Raw genomic sequence first — 24,956 nt, 5'->3', positions numbered from 1 at the left:
TCCACTGGCTCCCATTTCAATACAGGATACTCGTCAAATTGCTCATGTTCACCTACAGAGCACGTAATGAACTGGCGCCCACATACCTTACTGACCTTCTGCACCCTTACACTCCCACCTGTTCACTGCGCTCCTCTGACACTGGCCTCTTCACAATCCCTCGCACCAGGCTCTGCTCCATGGGAGACCAGGCTTTTAGCAGTGCAGCTCCCAAACTCTGAAACTCCCTCCCTCTCCATGTCAGAACCTCAAAAGACACACACATATTCAAGTTCACACTAAAAACACACACATATTCAAGTTCACACTAAAAACACACACATATTCAAGTTCACACTAACCACATACACGTATTCAAGTTCACACTAAACACATACACATATTCAAGTTCACACTAAAAACACACACATATTTCACGTTTCACACTAAAAACACAACGCATATTCACGTTCACACTAAAAAACACACACAATATTCAAGTTCACACTAAAAACCACACGCATATTCAAGTTCACACTAAAAAACACACGCCATAATTAAGTTCACACTAAAAACACACGCATATTCAAGTTCACACTAAAAACACACGCATATTCAAGTTCACACTAAAAACAACGCATATTCAAGTTCACACTAAAAACACACGCATATTCAAGTTCACACTAAAAAAACACACACATATTCAAGTTCACACTAAAAACACACACATATTCAAGTTCACACTAAAAACCACACACATATTCAAGTTTCACACTAAAAACACACACATATTCAAGTTCACCACTAAAAACACACACATATTCAAGTTCAACACTAAAAAAACACACACTTATTCAAGTTCACACTAAAAACACACACATATTCAAGTTCACACTAAAAACACACACTTATTCAAGTTCACACTAAAAACACACACATATTCAAGTTCACACATTCGGAAAGTGCATTCGGAAAGTATTCAGACACCTTGACTTTTTCCACATTTTGAAACGTTGCAGTCTTATTCTAAAATGGATTTATTTTATTTTATTCCCTCATCAATCTAAACATAATACTCTATAATGACAAATCAAAAAACAAGTTAAGATATTTCGTCAAATTTATTAAAAATAAAAAACAGAAATACCTTATTTACATAAGTATTCTGAACCTTTGCTATGAGACTCAAAATTGATCTCAGGTGCATCCTGTTCTCATTGATCATCAATGAGATGTTTCTACAACATGATTGGAGTCCACCTATGGTAAATTTAATTGATTGGACATGATTGTCTATATAAGGTCCCACAGTTGACAGTGCATGTCAGAACAAAAACCAAGCCGTGAGGTCGAAGGAATTGTTCATAGAGCTCCGAGACAGGATTGTGTCGAGGCACAGATCTGGGGAACGGTACCAAAAAATGTCTGCAGCATTGAAGGTCCCCAAGAACACAGTGGCGTCCATCATTCTTAAACGGAAGAAGTTTGGAACCACCAAGACTCTTCCTAGAGCTGGCCGCCCGGACAAACTGAGAAATCAGGGGAGAAGGGCCTTGGTCAGGGAGGTGACCAAGAACCTGATGGTCACTATGATGGAGCTCTTCTGTGGAGATGGGAGAACCTCTGCAGCACTCCACAACTCAGGCCTTTATGGTAGAGTTGCCAGGGAAACCACTACTCAGTAAAAGGCACATGACCGCCTGCTTGGAGTTTGCCAAGAGGCACATAAAGGACTGACCATGAGAAACAAGATTCTCTGGCCTGATGAAACCAAGATTGAACTCTTTGACCTGAATGCCAAAGGTCACGTCTGGAGGAAACCAGGCACCATCCATACGGTGAAGCATGGTGGTGGCAGCATCATGCTGTGGGGATGTTTTTCAGGGGCAGGGACTGGGAGACAAGTCAGGATCGAGGGAAAGATGAACGGAACAAAGTACAGAGAGATCCTTGATGAAAACCTGCTCCAGAGCGCTAAGGACCTCAGACTGGGGTGAAGGTTCAGGACAACGACCCTAAGCACACAGCCAAGACAATGCAGGAGTGGCATCAGAAACAAGTCTCTGAATGTCCTTGAGGCCCAGCCAGAGCCCAAACTTGAACCTGGTCTCTCTGGAGAGACCTGAAAATAGCTGTTCAGAGACGCTCCCCATACAACCTGACAGAGCTTGGGAGGATCTACAGAGAAGAATAGGAGAAACTCCCCAAATACAGGTGTGCCAAGCTTGTAGCGTCATACCCAAGAAGACTTGTGGCTGTAATCGCTGCCAAAGGTGCTTTCACAAAGTACTGAGTAAAGGGTCTGAATACTTATGTAAATGTGATATGTCAGTTATTTTTTTTCTGATTTTTTTTCTAAAAACCTGTTTTTGCTTTGTCATTATGGGAAATGAGAGAATTATTATTATTATTATTATTATTTTAGAATAAGGCTGTAACGTAACAAAATCTGGAAAAAGTTAAGGGGTCTGAATGCTTTCCGAATCCACTGTACTAATTTCTAAGTGACCCCAAACTTTTGAACATTAGTTTAAATAAACTCACCAAAAAAGAAACGTCCCTTTTTCAGGACCCTGTCTTTCAAAGATAAATCGTAAAAATCCAAATAACTTCACAGATCTTCATTGTTTAGGGTTTAACCTGTCTAGCCCCGGGGTTCCGCTAGCGGAACTCCTCCCACATTCTACTGAAAAGGCAGAGCGAAAATTCAAAAAATATTTTTCTTTCACACATTAACAAGTCCAATACAGCAAATGAAAGATAAACATCTTGTGAATCCAGTCAACATGTCAGATTTTTTAAATGTTTTACAGCGAAAACACCACGTATATTTATGTTAGCTCACCACCAAATACAAAAAAGCACAGACATTTTTCACAGCACAGGTAGCATGCACAAAACCAACCAAACTAACCAAGAACCAACCAAACTAACCAAGAAACAACTTCATCAGATGACAGTCTTATAACATGTTARWCAATAAATCTATGTTTTGTTCGAAAAATMTGCATATTTGAGCTATAAATCAGTTTTACATTGCAGCTACCATCACAGCTACCGTCACAAATAGCACCGAAGCAGCCAGAGTAATTATAGAGACCAACGTGAAATACCTAAATACTCATCATAAAACATTTCTGAAAAATGAAAGACAAGCATCTTGTGAATCCAGCCAATATTTCCGATTTTTTTAAGCGTTTTACAGCGAAAACACAATATAGCATTATATTAGCTTACTACAATAGCCTACCACACAACCGCATTCATTCATTCAAGGCACGTTAGCGATAGCGATAGGCACGTTAGCGATAGCGAATAAACCAGCAAAATATATTAATTTCTTCACTAACCTTCTCAAAATTCATCAGACGACAGTCCTGTAACATCATATTACACAATACATATATGGTTTGTTCGAAAATGTGCATATTTAGAGCTGATATCCGTGGTTATACATTCTGAAAACTTAGCACCTTTTTCCCAGAATGTCCGGATATTTTTCTGACACTCACCTATTCTGACCAAATAACTATTCATAAACATTACTAAAAAATACATGTTGTATAGGAAATGATAGATACACTAGTTCTTAATGCAATCGCCGTGTTAGAATTCAAAAAATAACTTCATTACGACATGCAGCTTACGTTATGGCGAGAGAGCGCCCAAAATCTGGGCGCAAACTAATAGTACACATGTTCGACAGATATATGAAATAACATCATAAATGGGTCCTACTTTTGTTGAGCTTCCATCAGAATGTTGTACAAGGGGTCCTTTGTCGGGAACAATCGTTGTTTGGTTTTAGAATGGCATTTTTCCCTCTCGAATGAGCAAGCAAAACTAGCAAAGTGGCGCTAAGCTCTCCTTCGTCACTAAACGCAAAGAACGCAACACGTCTAAACTCCCGAAAAAATTTCAATAATCTAATAAAACTATATTGAAAAAACATACTTTACGATGATATCTTCACATTTATCAAATAAAATCAAAGCCGGAGATATAAGACGTCTATAACGATTGCTTTTCAGAAGCCAATACTGGTGACCTTTATGCGCTTCCTGAACAAACGAATTCTGGGGTCATGTCATTCCAAGCTGTCTCTTTTGACCATAGAAAGAGATTGAGCCCCCATTTCACCTCTCACAGCCTATTGACATCTAGTGGAAGGCGTATGAAGTGCATGTATAGTCATAAATCTCAAGCAAAATGATAGGGAGGGCCTGGAACAGAGCCTCAATTTGAGATTTTTCACTTTCTGACAGGAAGTTTGCTGCAAAATGAGTTCTGTTTTACTCACAGATATAATTCAAACGGTTTTAGAAACTTGAGAGTGTTTTCTATCCAATAGTAATAATAATATGCATATTGTACGAGCAAGAATTGTACGAGTATTGTACGAGGCCGTTTAAATTGGGCACGATTTTCCCCCAAAGTGTTCCCCCAATAGCGCCCTCTATCCTCAACAGGTTTGTTTCCCATGCTTGTTCAATGAACCATAACAATTAATGAACATGCACCTGTGGAACGGTTGTTAAGACACTAACAGCTTACAGGTAGGCAGGTAGGCAATTAAGATCACAGTTATGAAAACTTAGGACACTAAAGAGGCCTTTCTAGTGACACTCAAAAACACAAAAGAAAGATGCCCATGGTCCCTGCTCATCTGCGGGAACGTGCCTTAGGCATGCTACAAGGAGGCATGAGGACTGCAGATGTGGCCAGGGAAATAAATTGCAATGTCCGTACTGTGAGACGCCTAAGACAGCGCTACAGGGAGACAGGACGAACAGCTGATTGTCCTAGCAGTGGCAGACCACGTGTAACAACACCTGCACAGGATCGGTACATCCGAACATCACACCTGCGGGACAGGTACAGGATGGCAACAACAACTGCCCAAGTTACACCAGGAACGCACAATCCCTCCATCAGTGCTCAGACTGTCCACAATAGGCTGAGAGTGGCTGGACTGAGGGCTTGTAGGCCTGTTGTAAGGCAGGTCCTCACCAAACATCACCGGCAGCGACGTTGCCTATGGGCACAAACCCACTGTCGCTGGACCAGACAGGACTGGCAAAAAGTGCCCTTCACTGATGAGTCGCGGTTTTGTCTCACCAGGGGTAATGGTCGGATTCGCGTTTATCGTCGAAGGAATGAGCGTTACACCGAGGCCTGTACTCTGGAGAGGGATCGATTTGGAGGTGGAGGGTCCGTCATGGTCTGGGGCGGTGTGTCACAGCATCATCGGACTGAGCTTGTTGTCATTGCAGGCAATCTCAACGCTGTGTGTTAAAGGGAAGACATCCTCCTCCCTCATGTGGTACCCTTCCTGCAGGCTCATCCTGACATGACCCTTCAGCATGACAATGTCACCAGCCATACTGCTCGTTCTGTGTGTGATTTTCTGCAAGACAGGAATGTCAGTGTTCTACCATGGCTAGCGATGAGCCCGGATCTCAATCCCATTGAGCACGTCTGGGACCTGTTGGATCGGAGGGTGAGGGCTAGGGCCATTCCCCCCAGAAATGTCCGGGAACTCGCAGGTGCCTTGGTGGAAGAGTGGGGTAACATCTCACAGCAAGAACTGGGAAATCTGGTGCAGTCCACGAGGAGGAGATGCACTGCAGTACTTAATGCAGCTGGTGGCCACACCAGATACTGACTGTTACTTTTGATTTTGTCCCCCCCTTTGTTCAGGGACACATTATTCCATTTCTGTTAGTCACATGTCCTTGGAACTTGTTCAGTTTATGTCTCAGTTGTTGAATCTTGTTATGTTCATACAAATATTTACACACGTTAATTAAGTTTGCTGAAAATAAACGCAGTTGACAGTGAGAGGACGTTTCTTTTTTTGCAGAGTATTTAAATAGGCTGTATACAGTACAAGTCAAAAGTTGACACACCTGCTCATTTAAAGGTTATTCTTTATTTGTACAATTTTCTACATTGTAGAATAATAGCGAAGACATGAAAACTATGAAATAACACATATGGAATCATGTAACAAAACAAGTGTTAAACAATTTTTATTTTATTTTTTTATTTTGAGATTCTTCAAAGTAGCCACCATTTGCCTTGATGACAGCTTTGCACACGCTTGGCATTCTCTCAACCAGCTTCCTGAGGAATGCTTTTACAATAGTCTTGAAGGAGTTCCAACATTTGCTGAGCACCTGTTTGCTGCTTTTCCTTCTCTCTCCGATCCAACTCATCCCAAACCATCTCAATTGGGTTGAGGTCGGGTGATTGTGGAGGCCAAGTCATCTGATGCAGCACTCCATCACTCTCCTTCTTGGTCAAATAGCCTTTACCCAGCCTGGGGGTGTGTTGGGTCATTTTCCTGTTGAAAAACAAATGATATTCTCACTATGAGCAAACCAGATGGGATGACATATCGCTGCAGAATGCTTTGGCAGCCATGCTGGTTAAGTGTTCATTGAATTCGAAATAAATCACAGACAGTGTCACCAGCAAAGCACCCCCACACCATCACACCTCCTCCTCCATGCTTCATGGTTGGAACCACATATGCGGAGATCATCCGTTCACCTACTCTGCCTCTCACAAAGACACGGCGGTTGGAACCAAAATTCTCGTATTTGGACTCATCAGACCTAAGCGCAGATTTCCACCGTTCTAATGTCCATTGCTTGTGTTTCTTGGCCCAAGCAAGTCTCTTCTTATTATTGGTGCCCCTTTAGTAGTGGTTTCTTTGCAGAAATTCGACCATGAATGCCTGATTCACAGTCTCCTCTGAACAGTTGATGTTGAGATGTGTCTGTTACTTGATCTCTGTGAAGAATTTATTTGGGGTGCAATTTCTGAGGCTGGCAACTCTAATGAACTTGTCCTCTGCAGCAGAGGTAACTCTGGGTCTTCCTTTCCTGTGGCGGTCCTCATGAGAGCCAGTTTCATCATAGCGCTTGACGGTTTTTACGACTGCACTTGAAGAAACTTTCAAAGTTCTTGACATTTTCCAGATTGATCAGTCTGGAAGCAACGTCAGCACAATACCTATTCATCAGGAGTTTATTTAAATGGGTTTCCATGGCCGAGCAGCCACACACAAGCCACAGATCACCATGCCCAATGCCAAGCGTCGGCTGGAGTGGCGTAAAGCTCGCCACCTTTGGACTCTGGAGCAGTGGAAACGTATTCTCTGGTGTGATGAATCCTACTTCACCATCTGACAGTCCAACATATGATTCTGGGTTTGCACAGTCCATAGTGCCAACTGTAAAGTTTGGGGGAGGAGGTATAATGGTCTGGAGCTGTTTTCCATGGTTCGGACTAGGCCCCTTAGTTCCAGTGAAGGGAAATCTTAAAGCTACAGCCTACAATGACATTCTAGACGATTCTGCGCTTCCAACTTTGTGGAACAGTTTGGGGAAGGCAATTTCCTGTTTCAGCATGACAATGCCCCCATGCACAAAGCGAGGTCCATACAGAAATGGTTTGTCGAGATCGGTCTGGAAGAACTTGACTGTCCTGAACAGAGCCCTGACCTTGACCCCATCGAACACCTTTGGGGTGAATTGGAATTCTGACTGCGAGCCAGGCCTAATCGCCCAACATATCAGTGCCCGACCTCACTAATGCTCTTGTGGCTGAATGGGAGGAAGTCCCTGCAGCAATGTTCCAACATCTAGTGGAAAGCCTTCCCAGAAGAGTGGAGGCTGTTATAGCAGCAAAGGGGGACCAACTCCATACTAATGCGCATCAATTGGAAGTGAGATGTTTGACGAGCAAGTGTCCACATACTTTTGGTAATGTAGTGTATGTTAAGTATGTGCCAACGGTGATTTTCATAGGGGCTCCAGAGTGGTGCAGTGGTCTAACGCACTGCATATCAGTGCTAGAGGCGTCACTACGAACCTTGGTTCGTTTCCAGGCTGTATCACAACCGGCCGTGATTGGGAGTCTCATAGGGCGGCGCACAATTGGCCCAGCATCGCCAGGGTTAGTGTTTGGCCGGGGTAGGTAGTCATTGTAAATAAGAATGTGTTCTTAACTGACTTGCCTAGTTAAATAAAGGTTACATAGGCCCAGCTGTTACTTTGTTAAAGCATATTGCATTGAGCTTACATAGCCTATATCTGCAAGTATTTTATTGATTTTCATTGATGTTACATTCACGTCAACAATTAATGACTAATAGTCGCTTAATTGTTTTCATTTCAAATGTCATAGTACAAGATGGCATCCGTTTTAATTTTGTCGGCGGAAAGGTGCAGATTACCCTGTTTGCATTCATTGCTTTGCTGATAACATTGTACTGGGAAATGCAACACTTGTCTTTTGTGTCGTCCTTCCGATCTCAAGAATGCAAGTCCAGTCACATAATACATTAGGCCTGACAACAAATGTAAGTTATTAATGTCAACAGTCATAGACTGTTCTCTCTGCTACCACACAAGTGGTGCTGATGCATCAAGTCTGGAACCAACAGGATCCTGAATAGCTTCTACCCCAAAGACATGACTGCTAAATAGCTACCAAATAACTAACTATCTGTATTGCCCCCTCTGTGCACCAACTCTTTTGACTCATCACATACACTGCTGCTACTGCTTATTATATATCCTGTTGCTTAGTGACTTTACCCCTACCTACATGTACATGTCTACGTCAATTACCCCGTACACTCACACATTGACTCGGAACTGGTAACGTTACTCATTGTGTATTTATTCCTTGTTTTATAATCGTTCTACAAATGTTCTCTCTGCATTTTTGGGAAGGGCCCGTAAGTAAGCATTTCACTGTTAGACTACAGTGGCTTGCGAAAGTATTCACCCCCATTTTTCCTATTTTGTTGCCTTATATCCTGGAATTAAAATAGATTTTTGGGGGGGTTTGTATCATTTGATTTACACATGTCTACCACTTTGAAGATGCAATTTTTTTTGTGTGAAACCAACAAGAAATAAGACAAGAAAACAGAAAACTTGAGCGGCATAACTATTCACCCCCCCAAAGTCAATACTTTGTAGAGCCACCTTTTGCAGCAACTACAGCTGCAAGTCTTCTGGGGTATGTCTCTATAAGCTTGGTACATCTAACCACTGGTTAGACTGCTCCAGTGGTTAGATGTGGATGGGTTCCGCTGGTGTACAGCAATCTTTAAGTCATACCACAGATTCTCAATTGGATTGAGGTCTGGGCATTGACTAGGCCATTCCAAGACATTTAAATGTTTCCCCTTAAACCACTTGAGTGTTGCTTTAGCAGTATGCTTAGGGTCATTGTCCTGCTGGAAGGTGAACATCCGGCCCAGTCTCAAATCTCTGGAAGACTGAAACAGGTTCCTTCAAGAATTTCCTTGTATTTAGCGCCTTCCATCATTCCTTCAATTCTGACCAGTTTCTCAGTCCCTGCCGATGAAAAACATCTCCACAGCACAATGCTGCCACCACCATGCTTCACTGTGGGGATGGTGTTCTCGGGGTGATGAGAGGTGTTGGGTTTGCGCCAGACGTAGCCTTTTCCTTGATGGCCAAAAAGCTCAATTTTAGTCTCATCTGACCAGAGTACTTTCTTCCATATGTTTGAGGAGTCTCCCACATGCCTTTAGGCAAACACCAAACGTGTTTGCTTATTTTTTCATTAAGCAATGGCTTTTTTCTGGCCATTCTTCCGTAAAGCCTAGCTCTGTGGAGTGTACGGCTTAAAGTGGTCCTATGGACAGATACTCCAATCTCCGCTGTGAAGCTTTGCAGCTGATTCAGGCTTATCTTTGGTCTCTTTGTTGCCTCTTTGAATAATGCCCTCCTTGCCTGGTCTGTGAGTTTTGGTGGGCGGCCATCTCTTGGCAGGTTTGTTGCGGTGCCATATTTTTTTCCATTTTTTAAATAATGGATTTAATGGTTCACCGTGGGATGTTCAACGTTTCAGATATTTTTTTATAACCCAACCCTGATCTGTACTTCTCTACAACTTTGTCCCTGACCTGTTTGGAGAGCTTCTTGTTCTTTATGGTCCCGCTTGCTTGGTGGTGCCCCTTGCTTTGTGGTGGTGCAGACTCTGGGGCCTGTCAGAACAGGTGTATATATACTGAGACAGATCATGTGACACTTAGATTGTACAGAGGTTGACTTTATTTAACGAATTATGTGACTTCTGAAGGTAATTGGTTGCACCAGATCTTATCCACTGGCTCCAGGTCATCTACAAGTCTTTGCTAGGTAAAGCCCCGCCTTATCTCAGTTCACTGGTCACCATAGCAGCACCCATCCGCAGCACGCGCTCCAGCTTGTATATTTCACTGGTCACCCCCAAAGCCAATTCCTCCTTTGGCTGCCTTTCCTTCCAGTTCTCTGCTGCCAGTGACTGGAACGAACTGCAAAAATCGCTGAAGTTGGAGACTCATATCTCCCTCACTGACTTTAAGCACCAGCTGTCAGAATAGCTCACAGATCATTGCATCTGTACATAGCCCACCTCTAAATAGCCCATCCAACTACCTCATCCCCATACTGTATTTATTTTGCTCCTTTGCAACCCAGTATCTCTACTTGCACATTCATCTTATGCACATCTATCACTCCAGTGTTTAATTGCTATATCGTAACTACCTCGCCACTATGGCCTTATTTATTGCCTTACCTCCCTTATCTTACCTCATTTGCACACTGTTTAAATACTTTTTTTCTACTGTATTATTGACTGTATGTTTGTTTATTCCATGTGTAACTCTGTGTTGTTGTATGTGTCGAATTGCTATGCTTTATCATGGCCAGGTCGCAGTTGTAAATGAGAACTTGTTCTCAACTAGCCTACCTGGTTAAATAAAGGTGAAATATATAAAATAAATACAACATTTAGGGGCTTCATAGCAAAGGGGGTGAATAACATATGCACGCACCACTTTTTCATTTTTTTTTTTTTTTTTAAACAAGTTATTTTTTTCATTTCACTTCACCAATTTGGACAATTTTGTGTATGTCCTTCACATGAAATCCAAATAAAAATCAATTTAAATTACAGGTTGTAATGCAACAAAATAGGAAAAACGCCAAGGGGGATGAATACTTTTGCAAGGCACTACACCTGTTGTTTTTATGAAGCATGTGAGAAATGAAATTTGACTTGATCTGATATTTCTGTTATTGGGGAAAGAGACACACCTGTTAACCGGGCCAGCCAGCACTTAACCCAGAGGAATTTGCACCTGCAGCGGTTTGAGCCAGGTGGCCATAGGCACTGCGTGCATAAATTAAAGAGAAGTCAATGAAAATTCTCTGATCTGTATTTTACTTATCAAAATGCTAAATTTAACTGAGCGAACAGTACAGTCTATCTTATTTGCACTAGCGGAGAGCATTGGCCATATCCCAGTGAAGGCGCATATTCACTCTTCGTCATTGTTGGGTCAGTTCCACCTGAAAGTTTGTTTTTGGACAATAATTTACACCTCCAAGTTCGATGAACATCATATTGTATTTGTGTATCCCCTTCTCGTAGGCCTATTATATGGATCTGACGATGTCGTTTTTATTGATCTGTTTGTCACACTCTTAGAAAAAAGGGTTCTTCAGGACCTTTTTGGTTCTTTGGATAAGATTAAAGAATGCTTTACTAAAAATGTTTCTGTATATTGTCAATATAACAATATATAGATTATTGTTGTATTTGTGATGGGTCACAAATCCAACAACACATGGCCTCATGAACTTTTAGAACCCTTCCAGTCAGGCTTCCGGCACAGAAGTTGCCTTGGGAGAGGTTGTGAACAACCTCCTCTGTGCTGCTGATCCTCGGTACATCTACATCCTCATTCTCCTGGACGTGTCTGCAGCACTTGAAACTGTCTGTGATCAGATTTGAACGGACTGCATGGAGAGGCTTCTTGGAGTTTCCGGAACACCCCTTGCCTGGTTCCACTCATATATATGATAGACAACAGTTTGTCTCCCTTGGCAACTCAAAACAGTGTTTTGACATTGGGCTCGTTATTGTCAATGGGAAGCAGCAACAGCATCATTTTCAACTTAAGTTTTAGGAATATGAACTGGGACTTTCAACGTTCATTTCCAATAGTGTTCTAGCTACTTACCAAGGTAAAAACGGCTGAATTAGTACAAAAACATGATGTGATTTATTTATTTGGATGATTTACCAGAAATCATGAAAACGGGGTTGACTTGCCAATAATAAGGCAAGTCAATTGTGAGAATCCTATAGTCCTATATCCTGTCAGTCAGTCGGGATGCATCTATCGGGGGTTACTGAAACCATTGTGTCTCGTCAGCTTAAAACAGCCAGAGGGCTGAGGATTTTTTTTGATTCAGAATGGGGATGTAAAGCAGGATCAACCTGCATGCCGTGTCAGCGCTCGAAGCAATCCGGGGCCTGAAGTATTCTGAGGTATGAAAATCTCGTCCAAGGTGGCTTAGCAGTTCAGACGTCTTTTTCTGTTCCGTATTGTTCGTGTCCTGTATATATATATATTTACACCTTTCTTCGCATATCTTTTATCTATTTTATTATCCACGAACTCAACTACAAAAGCTTTCCTGCAAAAGCTTTCCTGCAACCCGCTTCACCAATTACAAAAAGTATTATTTACCTCAATCTGAAAATCCATCGTGGAAGCTAGCCAGGGGCTAATTCAGAAGCTAGCCTGAAAGCTAACCAGAAGCTACTCCGATAGCTAGCCAGAAGCTAATCTGTAGCTGCCCCGAAATTAGCCGATTTGCTGGCTAGCGTTGGTGTTTCAGCTGCCCACGTTTATGGTCATCAGCTATTCCTTTAGCTCGATAATCTACCGGCACTTTTGTGCAACGCGACTCGGACCGGAGCATTCCGGGACTCTTTTTCTCTCAGTTTCCCCGGATTCCACGCAGGCTCTGGACACTTGTACCTTGATTTCGCAGCTAGCTAGCTGCAAACCGTGTGACTATTGGCTTACGTCGACCCCGGAGCAAACTCTAATCATTCTGGAGCTAGCCAGCTGAGGAGTTCCATCACCATCCGGACCCGTTTCTTTTGTTGCTGCTGCAGATACGAAACCACCGGGCCTTCACGACTGACTGCCGCGACTGACTGCCGACGTTATCTGCCCGAGGGATTTATCCAACTGGCACCTCCGTCCCGACGTTACCTGAACGCTCATCTGAGGCCCGCTAATCGTTAGCTGTCTTATCGGCTGCTATTTGAACAAGTATATTGGACAACTATTATTATTATATTTATTTTATTTTATTTTTTCCTTGGGTCACTATATCTATTTTGCCAATTTGGATTGATCCCCTCTACCACACGGAACCCCACTACACGGAACCCCACTAACCTACCGACGGAAACGCACGAGGTATCTACAAACAGACCTCCATCCTATGCTGCTACCGATAGCCATATACCCGGCCAGCTGTCTGGATCGCCACGACCCCAACCAACCTCTACTCACTGGACCCTTATTGATCACTCGATTAGCATGCCTCTCCTTATGTAAATATGCCTTGTCCATTGCTGTTCTGGTTAGTGTTTATTGGCTTATTTCACTGTAGAGATTCTAGCCCTGCTCTCTATACCATATCCAACCTCTCAGTTCCACCACCCACATATGCGATGACATCACCTGGTTTCAATGATGTTTCTAGAGACAATATCTCTCTCATCATCACTCAATACCTAGGTTTACCTCCACTGTATTCACATCCTACCATACCTTTGTCTGTACATTATTCCTTTAAACTATTTTATCGCCCCCAGAAACCTCCTTTTACTCTCTGCTCTAGTAGCTCTAGGCGACCAATTCTCATAGCTTTTAGCCGTACCCTTATCCTACTCCTCCTCTGTTCCTCTGGTGATGTAGAGGTGAATCCAGGCCCTGCAGTACCTGGCTCCACTCCTATTCCCCAGGCGCTCTCTTTTGATGACTTCTGTAACCGTAATAGCCTTGGCTTCATGCATGTTAACATTAGAAGCCTCCTCCCTAAGTTTGTTTTGTTCACTGCTTTAGCACACTCTGCCAACCCGGATGTTTTAGCCGTGTCTGAATCCTGGCTTAGAAAGACCACCAAAAATTCAGACATTTTCATCCCCAATTACAAGATTTTCAGACAAGATAGAACGGCCAAAGGGGGCGGTGTTGCAATCTACTGCAAAGACTGCCTGCAGAGTTCTGTTATACTATCCAGGTCTGTTCCCAAACAATTTGAACTTCTACTTTTAAAAATCCACCTCTCTAAAAACAAGTCTCTCACCGTTGCCGCCTGCTATAGACCACCTCTGCCCCCAGCTGTGCTCTGGACACTATATGTGAACTGATTGCCCCCCATCTATCTTCAGAGCTCGTGCTGCTAGGCGACCTAAATTTGAACATGCTCAACACCCCAGCCACCCTACAATCTAAGCTTGATGCCCTCATTCACACAAATTATAAATGAACCTACCAGGTACCACCCCAATTCCGTAAACACGGGTACCCTCATAGATATCATCCTAACAAACTTCCCCTCCAAATACACCTCTGCTGTTTTCAACCAAGATCTCAGCGATCACTGCCTCATTGCCTGCATCCGTAATGGGTCGAGGTCAAACGACCTCCACTCATCACTGTCAAACGCTCCCTGAAACACTTCAGCGAGCAGGCCTTTGTAATCGACCTGGCGGGGTATCCTGGAAGGATATTGATCTCATCCCGTCAGTAGAGGATGCCTGGTCTTTTTTTAAAATGCCTTCCTCACCATCTTGAATAAGCATGCCCCATTCAAGAAATTTAGAACCAGGAACAGATATAGCCCTTGGTTCTCTCCTGACCTGACTGCCCTTAACCAACAGAAAAACATCCTATGGCGTTCTGCATTAGCATGAACAGCCCCCGTGATATGCAACTTTTCAGGGAAGCCAGAAACCAATATACACAGGCAGTTAGAACAGCCAAGGCTAGCTTTTTCAAGCAGAAATTTGCTTCCTGCAACACAAATTCAAAAAAGTTCTGGGACACCGTAAAGTCCATGGAGAATAAGAACACCTCCTCCCAGCTTCCAACCGCTCTGAAGATAGGAAACACTGTCACCACCGACAAATCCACTATAATTGAGAATTTCAATAAGCATTTTTCTACGGCTGGCCATGCTTTCCACCTGGCTACCCCTACCCGGACAACAGCACTGCCCTCCCCTCTGCTACTCGCCCAAGCCTTCCCCATTTCTCTTTCTCCCAAATACAGTCAGCTGATGTTCTAAATGAGCTGCAAAATCTGGACCCTTACAAATCAGCCGGGCTAGATAATCTGGACCCTTTCTTTCTAAAACTATCTGCTGAAATTGTTGCCACCCCTATTACTAGCCTCTTCAACCTCTCTTTCGTGTCGTCTGAGATCCCCAAAGATTGGAAAGCAGCTGCGGTTATCCCCTCTTCAAAGGGGGAGACCCTTGACCCTAACTGCTACAGACCTATATCTATCCTACCCTGCCTTTCTAAGGTCTTCGAAAGCCAAGTCAACAAACAGATTACCGACCATTTCGAATCCCACCACACCTTCTCCGCAATGCAATCTGGTTTCAGAGCTGGTCATGGGTGCACCTCAGCCACGCTCAAGGTCATAAACGATATCGTAACCGCCATCGATAGGAAACAATACTGTGCAGCCGTATTCATTGACCTGGCCAAGGCCTTTGACTCTGTCAATCACACATCCTCATTGGACTCGACAGCCTTGGTTTCTCTAATGAGTGCCTCGCCTGGTTCACCAACTACTTCTCTGATCGAGTTCAGTGTGTCAAATCGGAGGGTCTGTTGTCCGGGCTCTGGCAGTCTCTATGGGGTGCCACAGGGTTCAATTCTTGGACCGACTCTCTTCTCTGTTTACATCAATGATGTCGCTCTTGCTGCTGGTGATTCTCTGATCCACCTCTACGCAGACGACACTATTCTGTATACTTCTGGCCCTTCTTTTGACACTGTGTTAACAACCCTCCAGGCGAGCTTCAATGCCATACAACTCTCCTTCCGTGGCCTCCAACTGCTCTTAAATACAAGTAAAACCAAATGCATGCTCTTCAACCGATCGCTGCCTGCTCCTGCCCGCCTGTCCAACATCACTACTTGGACGGCTCTGACTTAGAATATGTGGACCCTACAAATACCTAGGTGTCTGGTTAGACTGTAAACTCTCTCTTCCAGACTCACATCAAACATCTCCAATCCAAAGTCAAATCTAGAATTGGCTTCCTATTCCGCAACAAAGCATCCTTTACTCATGCTGCCAAACATACCCTTGTAAAACTGACCATCACTACCAATCCTCGACTTCGGTGATGTCATTTACAAAATAGCCTCCAAAACCCTACTCAATAAATTGGATGCAGTCTATCACAGTGCCATCCGTTTTGTCACAAGCCCCATATACTACCCACCACTGCGACCTGTACACTCTCGTTGGCTGGCCCTCGCTTCATACTCGTCGCCAAACCCACTGGTTCCAGGTCATCTACAAGACCCTGCTAGGTAAAGTCCCCCCTTATCTCAGCTCGCTGGTCACCATAGCAGCACCTACCTGTAGCACGCGCTCCAGCAGGTATATCTCTCTAGTCACCCCCAAAACCAATTCTTCCTTTGGACGCCTCTCCTTCCAGTTCTCTGCTGCCAATGACTGGAACGAACTACAAAAATCTCTGAAACTGGAAACACCTATCTCCTCAATTAGCTCTTAAGCACCAGCTGTCAGAGCAGCTCATAGATTACTGCACCTGTACATAACCCATCTACAATTTAGCCCAAACAACTACCTCTTTACCTACTGTATTTATTTATTAATTTATTTTGCTCCTTTGCACCCCATTATTTCTGTCTCTACTTTGCACTTTCTTCCTCTGCAAACCAACCATTCCATTGTTTTTTTTAGTTTTTATTTTACTTGCTGTGTTGTACTCACTTCGCCTCCATGGCCTTTTATATTTTTATTTATTTATACATATATTTGTTTGCCTTCACCTCCCTTATCTCACCTCACTTGCTCACATTGTATATAGACTTATTTTTTTTATTTTTTTTTTCACTGTATTATTGACTATATGTTTGTTTTACTCCATGTGTAACTATGTGTTGTTGTATGTGTCGAACTGCTTTGCTTTATCTTGGCCAGGTCGCAATTGTAAATGAGAACGTGTTCTCAATTTGCCTACCTGGTTAAATAAAGGTTAAATAAAAATAAATAAAATAAAATAGGATTCTATTGGAAAAATCACCCATTGTATAGGATTTTTTTTACTAGGGCTCGGGGTTGGAACATCCATTGCAGTGTGTAATGCAGCCTAGTTTTATTTACACCATCTCAGCAGCTATCTTAGAAATATAACTTTGCTCTGTGCTTCTCTGAGCATGCACTTCGTATCCTATAGCCTATAGGCTATGGATAATTTGAATGCTTTTTTTTTTGTACAGACCATCAATGCATGATGAATAGGCTAGGTTAAGATATGTAGTGCGTTTTCGAAGGTGTAGCTAGGCTACATGTTGATGCACATTAGGGTACATCATGTTTGGGAAGAACTTTATTTTTTAAGGAATGGTAAATACTTAAATGCCGAGCCTACATTTATTTATAGGAAAGAGCGCCTCTCCACCTTTGAGCTTGATTACCATAGCAACAGGGACGCGTCACCTATTGTCACTGATGTGACTGGTCAGGTCCTGCTAGGACTTGTCCATTGTAAAGCAGTGTCATTATTAAAAATATATATTTTCAACCTCCTCTATTAGCTAACCTTGATGATAAAGCAAATATAAAAGCTGTAACATCAAATGTACAAGTATTTCCCGATAAAGTGTTTGTAAATAACAGGCTTACAAAATATAAATGGAACATGCCTGGCAACAGTAGTATCTGGTGAAATGGCGTCAGGTTACCTAGTGCTCGGTCTATTTTAGCTATCTGATATATAGCTAGCTATATTCAATAACCTTTGACTGAATAGAAGTGCATTTTCAATAGAATAAATAACGTAATTGTTATATATTTCAAAATGTCTGACTCGGAAGAGGACAGTCAAGATAAGCAACTTAAAATTGTAGTCATCGGAGACGGCGCATCGGGGAAGGTGAGGGATTTTCAAGCAAAATGAGCTAGCAAGCTAACAGACTTGTTATTTTGAGTAGCGTTAATTTAGCTGGCTAGCTAGCAACATAACTATGTAGCTAATTGGGTAAATTAATGTGCAGTAGGTAACTTCAGTTCAGAAGTATCTTACAGAATGTTCATACATAGCAGCGTGTGCTAGGCCAACGTTTTGGCTATGCTTGTTAGCTGCTTAGCTAGCTAGCTCTTCAGCCAGGTAGAAGGAAAAACATCACCTAGGTTTGTCAGACAGGCAATGTTTTTGTTGTCGCATAACTATAGCCAATGATACAACTTTTTTGGTTAATGTTAGTTACCGTCTTAATTTTGCACAACAGGGGCAGAGTAATGTTAATAGCTAGCTCTGGTCCGGGTGGAAACGTTAACGTTAACTAGCTAACGACATGGAATCAAATCCCAGTTACTGTCAATGATGAGAGCTACCAAGCTACTTTCCTCTGAATTGTCTAACAGTGTCAACATACGGGACAATTAAGCCTGTGGTGCGCAACATGTTGGCCGATCACAGACAGTGACAAGGGCCACGTTTGTAGAACGTCATCATTCATGAAGGAGACCGAAGAAGTCGCAGCCTAATCTGCCACATTTAGGGCTGATGAGTTCAGTAGGCTAATATTTTGCTCTGATAGAATCTATAGGCTATGTGTTCAAAAATGTTTGAGCAGCTGAGTGCATCAACATGCCTAAACTAGGTTGGTTCATAAATGTATCCAGGGGTGAAAGTAGGAATTGATTTATTCCTGGTACAGGACTGCCTATATATCACGTTTTTGATGGGCATAATCCTAGAATTACGAATAGAATCCCTATTAATTCAATATGATCTCTGTGGGCCTAGTCGTAATGTACTACCTTTTATTGTGGCATAAACACAACCAGTCATGATGTTTTCATCTGATTGTCAAACAATCACTTCAAAGGACATGTTCCTCCACTCGCAACATACAGTATTTCCAGCCTCTCATGGAAAGAGACACAACACCAAAAAGTGTATTGACATTTGCCAACTGTCATTAGGCAAGAATTTATGCACCCACTGCTGTCCTCACCTGTCTCGATGTTGCCCACTCATCTCTGCTTTGGCAAAATGTCGAATCGCATAACATTTTGGAGCGTAGGCTATACCACCCGTTTTCAAATCCATTCGCTCATTTTTTATGCCTCTGACATGCGATAATGATAAGTGGTAATAGCCTACAGTTTTCTGGACATTTGGTTTTCATTATTGTGATAGGCTCATGTTTTATCGGTACGTACCCCCCCCCCCCACACTGTTTATTTTGCCGGGACGCCGGACTGCCTTACTGTCATCCCTGAATACATCTCAAAATATATGCTCCAATCTTCAATTCAGAATTGTTCAGAGGGGGATTTCCAAGGTGATCACCAGATCCATAAACTGCTTCGAAGATGGCATATTGGATTTAAATCTGTCATGAATCCTGTTAATCGTACCTGACCCTTAATCCAGGTTACATGTGCTGTTGGAGAGATTTTCTGGAGAGCTTTGGACCGTAATACTCTGGTTGTCTAATGTTACTTTGTTAGCCACTGATTACAGGTAGGCCACACAGGTGTGTGTGTGTGTGTGTGTGTGTGTGTGTGTGTGTGTGTGTGTGTGTGTGTGTGTGTGTGTGTGTGTGTGTGTGTGTGTGTGTACTACACAATAATTAAGTTGCTGTATTGCCTAGTACAAGGTGTTCTAACTACATATAATGTTTAAAGCCTCTTTTCACATAATCAATGTTGTAGGTCTAAGTTACAGGGAAATAATATGGGCCTATGCCATTTACTCACAAAGGCATAACATTCAATGTATATAAAATTGTGCCTGGAACGTAAAGCTTGATTGTTGAGTAGGCAAAAAAGTGTAGACTATATCTTCAAGCAAACCCTTCCTTGCTATATTCAGAAGTGAATGTTCTCATTTGACTCCCTGCTGCACAAGCTGTGCTTTAACATGACGGCTGTGATCTTGCAGTAATGACCATTTCCTTCATATGAACCAGCAGGGGACAAGTCTCAGTCTGCCGAAATGGGATTGATCTCGTTCCAGATTGCACACACCTAAGACTCAAATGGCGTTTATGGATTTCTTAGGCTTACACTGAAAGCTTATCATTATTTTCTTCTATTACATTTGGAATTGAACCAACTGTGGTAGAAGTTTAGTGGGAAGAGGCATGGAGAGTTCTGCAGTGATAAAATGTTCAGGCGGCATCTGAATTGTTGTTGGGCTACTTTCTTGCTGTCAACACTGAGGCCAGTAATAAAACAAGTTACCATTATGGACACATTTTCTTTAAAACAAAAACTAGAAACTCAAACCTCACCTAAAACTTTTAACATTCTATGCATAGGCTTTAGACCCAGCCTAGACTGTTTTAAACTGTACATATTTGATGAGTCTTTCTTTCATTCATTCTCTTGGTGGATATAGGCCTACATTTTCCAGACCTAGGCTCTATAGCCTACTTTGCAGAATAGCCTGAATGCAAATGTTCAGATTTATTTGAAGATATATTTTCATTTATCGGCAAATGTTTCATGAGACTGCTTGGTCTGCATGGTCATGATGCAGGTAATACAAATGTACCAACATTTCTCTTTGTCACAGCACAGACTGTTTGCAGCAAAGAGGTTGTCGTGGCAGCTGCGATGTTTCCTCTTCACTACATCTCTGAATCCTCAAATTATTTGAGTGTGAATATACTGCATTGATTTTAAGTGCGTTTTGGCTTCACGGAACGTCTTTTTAGCTTCACTAGGAAGACGTTCCTCCCCCTCAAAGAGAAACAAAATAAATAGAGCACTACATGTAGTTCTGCTGCTGGATGCGTCATGTGTCTGCAGACTATTCGCCCATTGCACACGATAACGCGTTATGTAGTTTAGTCACCCAACCAACATACACTGCTCAAAAAAATAAAGGGAACACTAAAATAACACATCCTAGATCTGAATGAATGAAATATTCTTATTAAATACTTTTTTCTATACATAGTTGAATGTGCTGACAACAAAATCACACAAAAATGATCAATGTAAATCAAATTTATCAACCCATGGAGGTCTGGATTTGGAGTCACACTCAAAATTAAAGTGGAAAACCACTACAGGCTGATCCAACTTTGATGTAATGTCCTTAAAACAAGTCAAAATGAGGCTCAGTAGTGTGTGTGCCTCCACGTGCCTGATGACCTCCCTACAACGCCTGGGCATGCTCCTGATGAGGTGGCGGATGGTCTCCTGAGGATCTCCTCCCAGACCGGACTAAAGCATCCGCCAACTCCTGGACAGTCTGGTGGCAACGTGGCGTTGGTGGATGGAGCGAGACATGATGTCCCAGATGTGCTCAATGGATCAGGTCTGGGGAACGGGCGGGCCAGTCCATAGCATCAATGCCTTCCTCTTGCAGGAACTGCTGACACACTCCAGCCACATGAGGTCTAGCATTGTCTTGCATTAGGAGGAACCCAGGCCAACCGCACCAGCATATGTCTCACAAGGTGTCTGAGAATCTCATCTCGGTACCTAATGGCAGTCAGCTACCTCTGGCGAGCACATGAGGCTTTGCGGCCCCAAAGAAATGCCACCCCACACCATGACTGACCCAACCGCCAAACCGGTCTGCGAGATGTTGCAGGCAGCAGAACGTTCTCCACGGCGTCTCCAGACCTCTGTCACGTCTGTCACATGTGCTCAGTGTGAACCTGTTTCATCGTGAAGAGCACAGGGCCCAGTGGCGAATTTGCCAATCTGGTTTCTCTGGAAAATGCCAAACGTCCTGCACGGTTGTTGGGCTGTAAGCCACAACCCCCACCTGTGGACGTCGGGCCCTCATACCACCCTCATGGAGTCTGTTTCTGACCGTTTGAGCAACACATGCACATTTTGTGGCCTGCGGAGGTCATTTTGCAGGGCTCTGGCAGTGCCTCCCTTGCACAAAGCGGAAGGTAGCGTCCTGCTGCTGGGTTGTTGCCCTCTCTACGCCTCCTCCACGTCTCCTGATGTACTGGCCTGTCTCCTGTAGCGCCTCCATGCTCTGGACACACGCTGACAGACACAGCCAACCTTCTTGCCACAGCTCGCATTGATGTGCCATCTGGATGAGCTGCACTACCTGAGCCACTTGTGTGGTTGTAGACTCCGTCTCATGCTACCACTAGAGTGAAAGCACCCCAGCATTCAAAAAGTGACCAAACATCATCAGCCAGGAAGCATAGGAACTGAGAAGTGGTCTGTGGTCACCACCTGCAGAACCACTCCTTTATTGGGGGTGTCTTGCTAATTGCCTATAATTTCCACCTTTTGTCTATTCCATTTGCACAACAGCATGTGAAATTTAGTGTCAATCAGTGTTGCTTCCTAAGTGGATTGACTTGGAGTTACATTGTGTTGTTTAAGTGTTCCCTTTAATTTTTTTGAGCATTGTATATTTAGGCTATAGCAAAGGGTTTAAATACTTCAGATTACATTTTTTTATGAATTTTTAAATGGTTTGAAGAACGTAATTCCACTTTGACATTATGGGGTATTGTGTGGTAAAAATGGGACATTTTATATTCAGGCTGTAACACAACAATTTGTGGAGTGAATAGTTTCTGAAGGTGCTCTAGGTAGATAGCAGGTTTAATTCCCCTGTGCGTTCCCTTTTGGTGTGTTCCGTATGGCGTTTCGTCTTTTATTTTTGACGTATTGCTGGCATAACTTGAAATATCTCTGAAAATAAATGGTGGTAGATTGTCACATAAGTGAATGCTCTGTGAATGTAAAGAAACAATTCATAAAAAATTATAGAACCTTTTTAGTGATATTCAAATAGTTAATACAATGGAAGCACCACTGTTTCAATTTTCCTCCATGTTTATGTCAGCACATTGCTCTAAAGATAGCTAATCCATCAAAATGAATTAAACATGGCATGTCAAGTCTGTTTTATGTGAATCACATTGTTTTCAGACGAGCATAACGAACACACTTAAGTGACATGGAGTTTTGGATTTCTTGTGGCGATTAGAGGCTGTAGTTAAGATGCATGCCGTGTCTACCCAAAACACCTGTTTTTATTTGTTACAGTTGGGCTTTGTCAGTTTTCAAGACAGCAGAGGTAATTGCTTTAGCTCGTCTCATACTAATTACAATGGCTCGGATAAACGTCATCCCAAAACAGTTATCTTTAAAAAAAAATGTATTGAGTAAAGTCATAGGCCCACGTTATTTGCAGTTATGGAATAGGCCTAGTTGTCATACAGAACAACACTCCAACACTCAAGCTTGATCATAAGGCTTGAATTCAATGAATTTAGTCATTCGCTTAGTGTGATTTCTCTCTGTTTCAGACGTCACTCGCCACCAGGTTTGCCCAGGAGGCCTTTGGGAAACAATACAAACAAACCATTGGCCTTGATTTCTTTCTGAAGAGAATAACTCTGCCAGGTAAGACCCCTTCGTCCTCTAGGATTGCCGGCCTGCTATGTACCACACCACAGACACAGGCATACATTTGCACATGCATATGCACACACGCGGTAACACGCGCGCACAAACTGAACTCTACCTGTTATAGGCACACTGATCAAATCAAAGTTCATTTGTCACGTGCGCCGTGCGCAGTGAAATGCTTACTTGCAGGCTCTAACTAATAGTGCAAAAAAGGTATTAGGTAAACAATAGGTAGGTAAAGAAAAAACAACAGTAAAAAGACAGGCTATATACAGTAGTGAGGCTATAAAAGTAGCGAGGCTACATACAGACACTGGTTAGTCAGGCTGATTGAGGTAGTATGTACATGTAGATATGGTTAAAGTGACTATGCATATATGATGAGCAGAGAGTAGCAGTAGCGTAAAAGAAGGGTTGACAGGTGGTGGGTGGCGAGACACAATGCAGATAGCCCGGTTAGCCAATGTGCGGGAGCACTGGTTGGTCGGCCCAATTGAGGTAGTATGTACATGAATGTATAGTTAAAGTGACTATGCATATATGATAAACAGAGAGTAGCAGCAGCGTAAAAAGGGGTTGGGGGGGCACACAATGCAAATAGTCCGGGTAACCATTTGATTACCTGTTCAGGAGTCTTATGGCTTGGGGGTAAAAACTGTTGAGAAGCCTTTTTGTCCTAGACTTGGCACTCCGGTACCGCTTGCCATGCGGTAGTAGAGAGAACAGTCTATGGCTGGGGTGGCTGGGGTCTTTGACAATTTTTAGGGCCTTCCTCTGACACCGCCTGGTGTAGAGGTCCTGGATGGCAGGCAGCTTAGCCCCAGTGATGTACTGGGCCGTACGCACTACCCTCTGTAGTGCCTTGCGGTCAGAGGCCGAGCAATTGCTATACCAGGCAGTGATGCAACAAGTCAGGATGCTCTCGATGTTGCAGCTGTAGAACCTTTTGAGGATCTCAGGACGCATGCCAAATCTTTTTAGTTTCCTGAGGTGGAATAGGCTTTGTCGTGCCCTCTTCACGACTGTCTTGGTGTGTTTGGACCATTCTAGTTTGTTGTTGATGTGGACACCAAGGAACTTGAATCTCTCAACCTGCTCCACTACAGCCCCGTCGATGAGAATGGGGGTGCGCTCGGTCCTCCTTTTCCTGTAGTCCACAATCATCTCCTTAATCTTGGTTACATTGAGGGATAGGTTGTTATTCTGGCACCACCCGGCCAGGTCTCTGACCTCCTCCCTATTGGCTGTCTCGTCATTGTCGATGATCAGGCCTACCACTGTTGTGTCGTCTGCAAACTTAATGATGTTGTTGGAGTCGTGCCTGGCCATGCAGTCGTGGGTGAACAGGGAGTACAAGAGGACTAAGCACGCACCCCTGAGGGGCCCCAGTGATGAAGATCAGCGAGGCAGATGTGTTGCTTCTACCCCCAAGCCATTAGAC

At 43.1% G+C, this 24,956-nt stretch overlaps 1 protein-coding gene across 4 annotated transcripts in view; it reads left to right on the top strand.

The window, feature by feature from the left end:
- The first annotated feature begins 17,696 nt into the window (after nt 1-17,696).
- The window catches only part of LOC111981632 (ras-related protein Rab-28), a 30,367-nt gene continuing 23,107 nt past the window's right edge, over nt 17,697-24,956 (top strand). For 2 of the 4 annotated variants that reach the window (XM_024013005.2, XM_024013003.2), the window contains exons 1-2: nt 17,697-18,032; nt 23,413-23,509. In XM_024013005.2, the coding sequence (XP_023868773.1) occupies nt 17,958-18,032; nt 23,413-23,509 (172 nt within the window). In that variant the 5' untranslated portion in view covers nt 17,697-17,957. The remainder of the gene's footprint in view (nt 18,033-23,412; nt 23,510-24,956) is intronic. The other 2 variants (XM_024013006.2, XM_024013004.2) reach the window with 2 other exon arrangements.

Source organism: Salvelinus sp. IW2-2015, linkage group LG20 (genome assembly GCF_002910315.2).
Source record: "Salvelinus sp. IW2-2015 linkage group LG20, ASM291031v2, whole genome shotgun sequence".
NCBI classification, from domain to species: domain Eukaryota; kingdom Metazoa; phylum Chordata; class Actinopteri; order Salmoniformes; family Salmonidae; genus Salvelinus; species Salvelinus sp. IW2-2015.
Note: the sequence above shows the minus strand (reverse complement) of the source record. Positions and strands in the feature narration are given on the sequence as shown.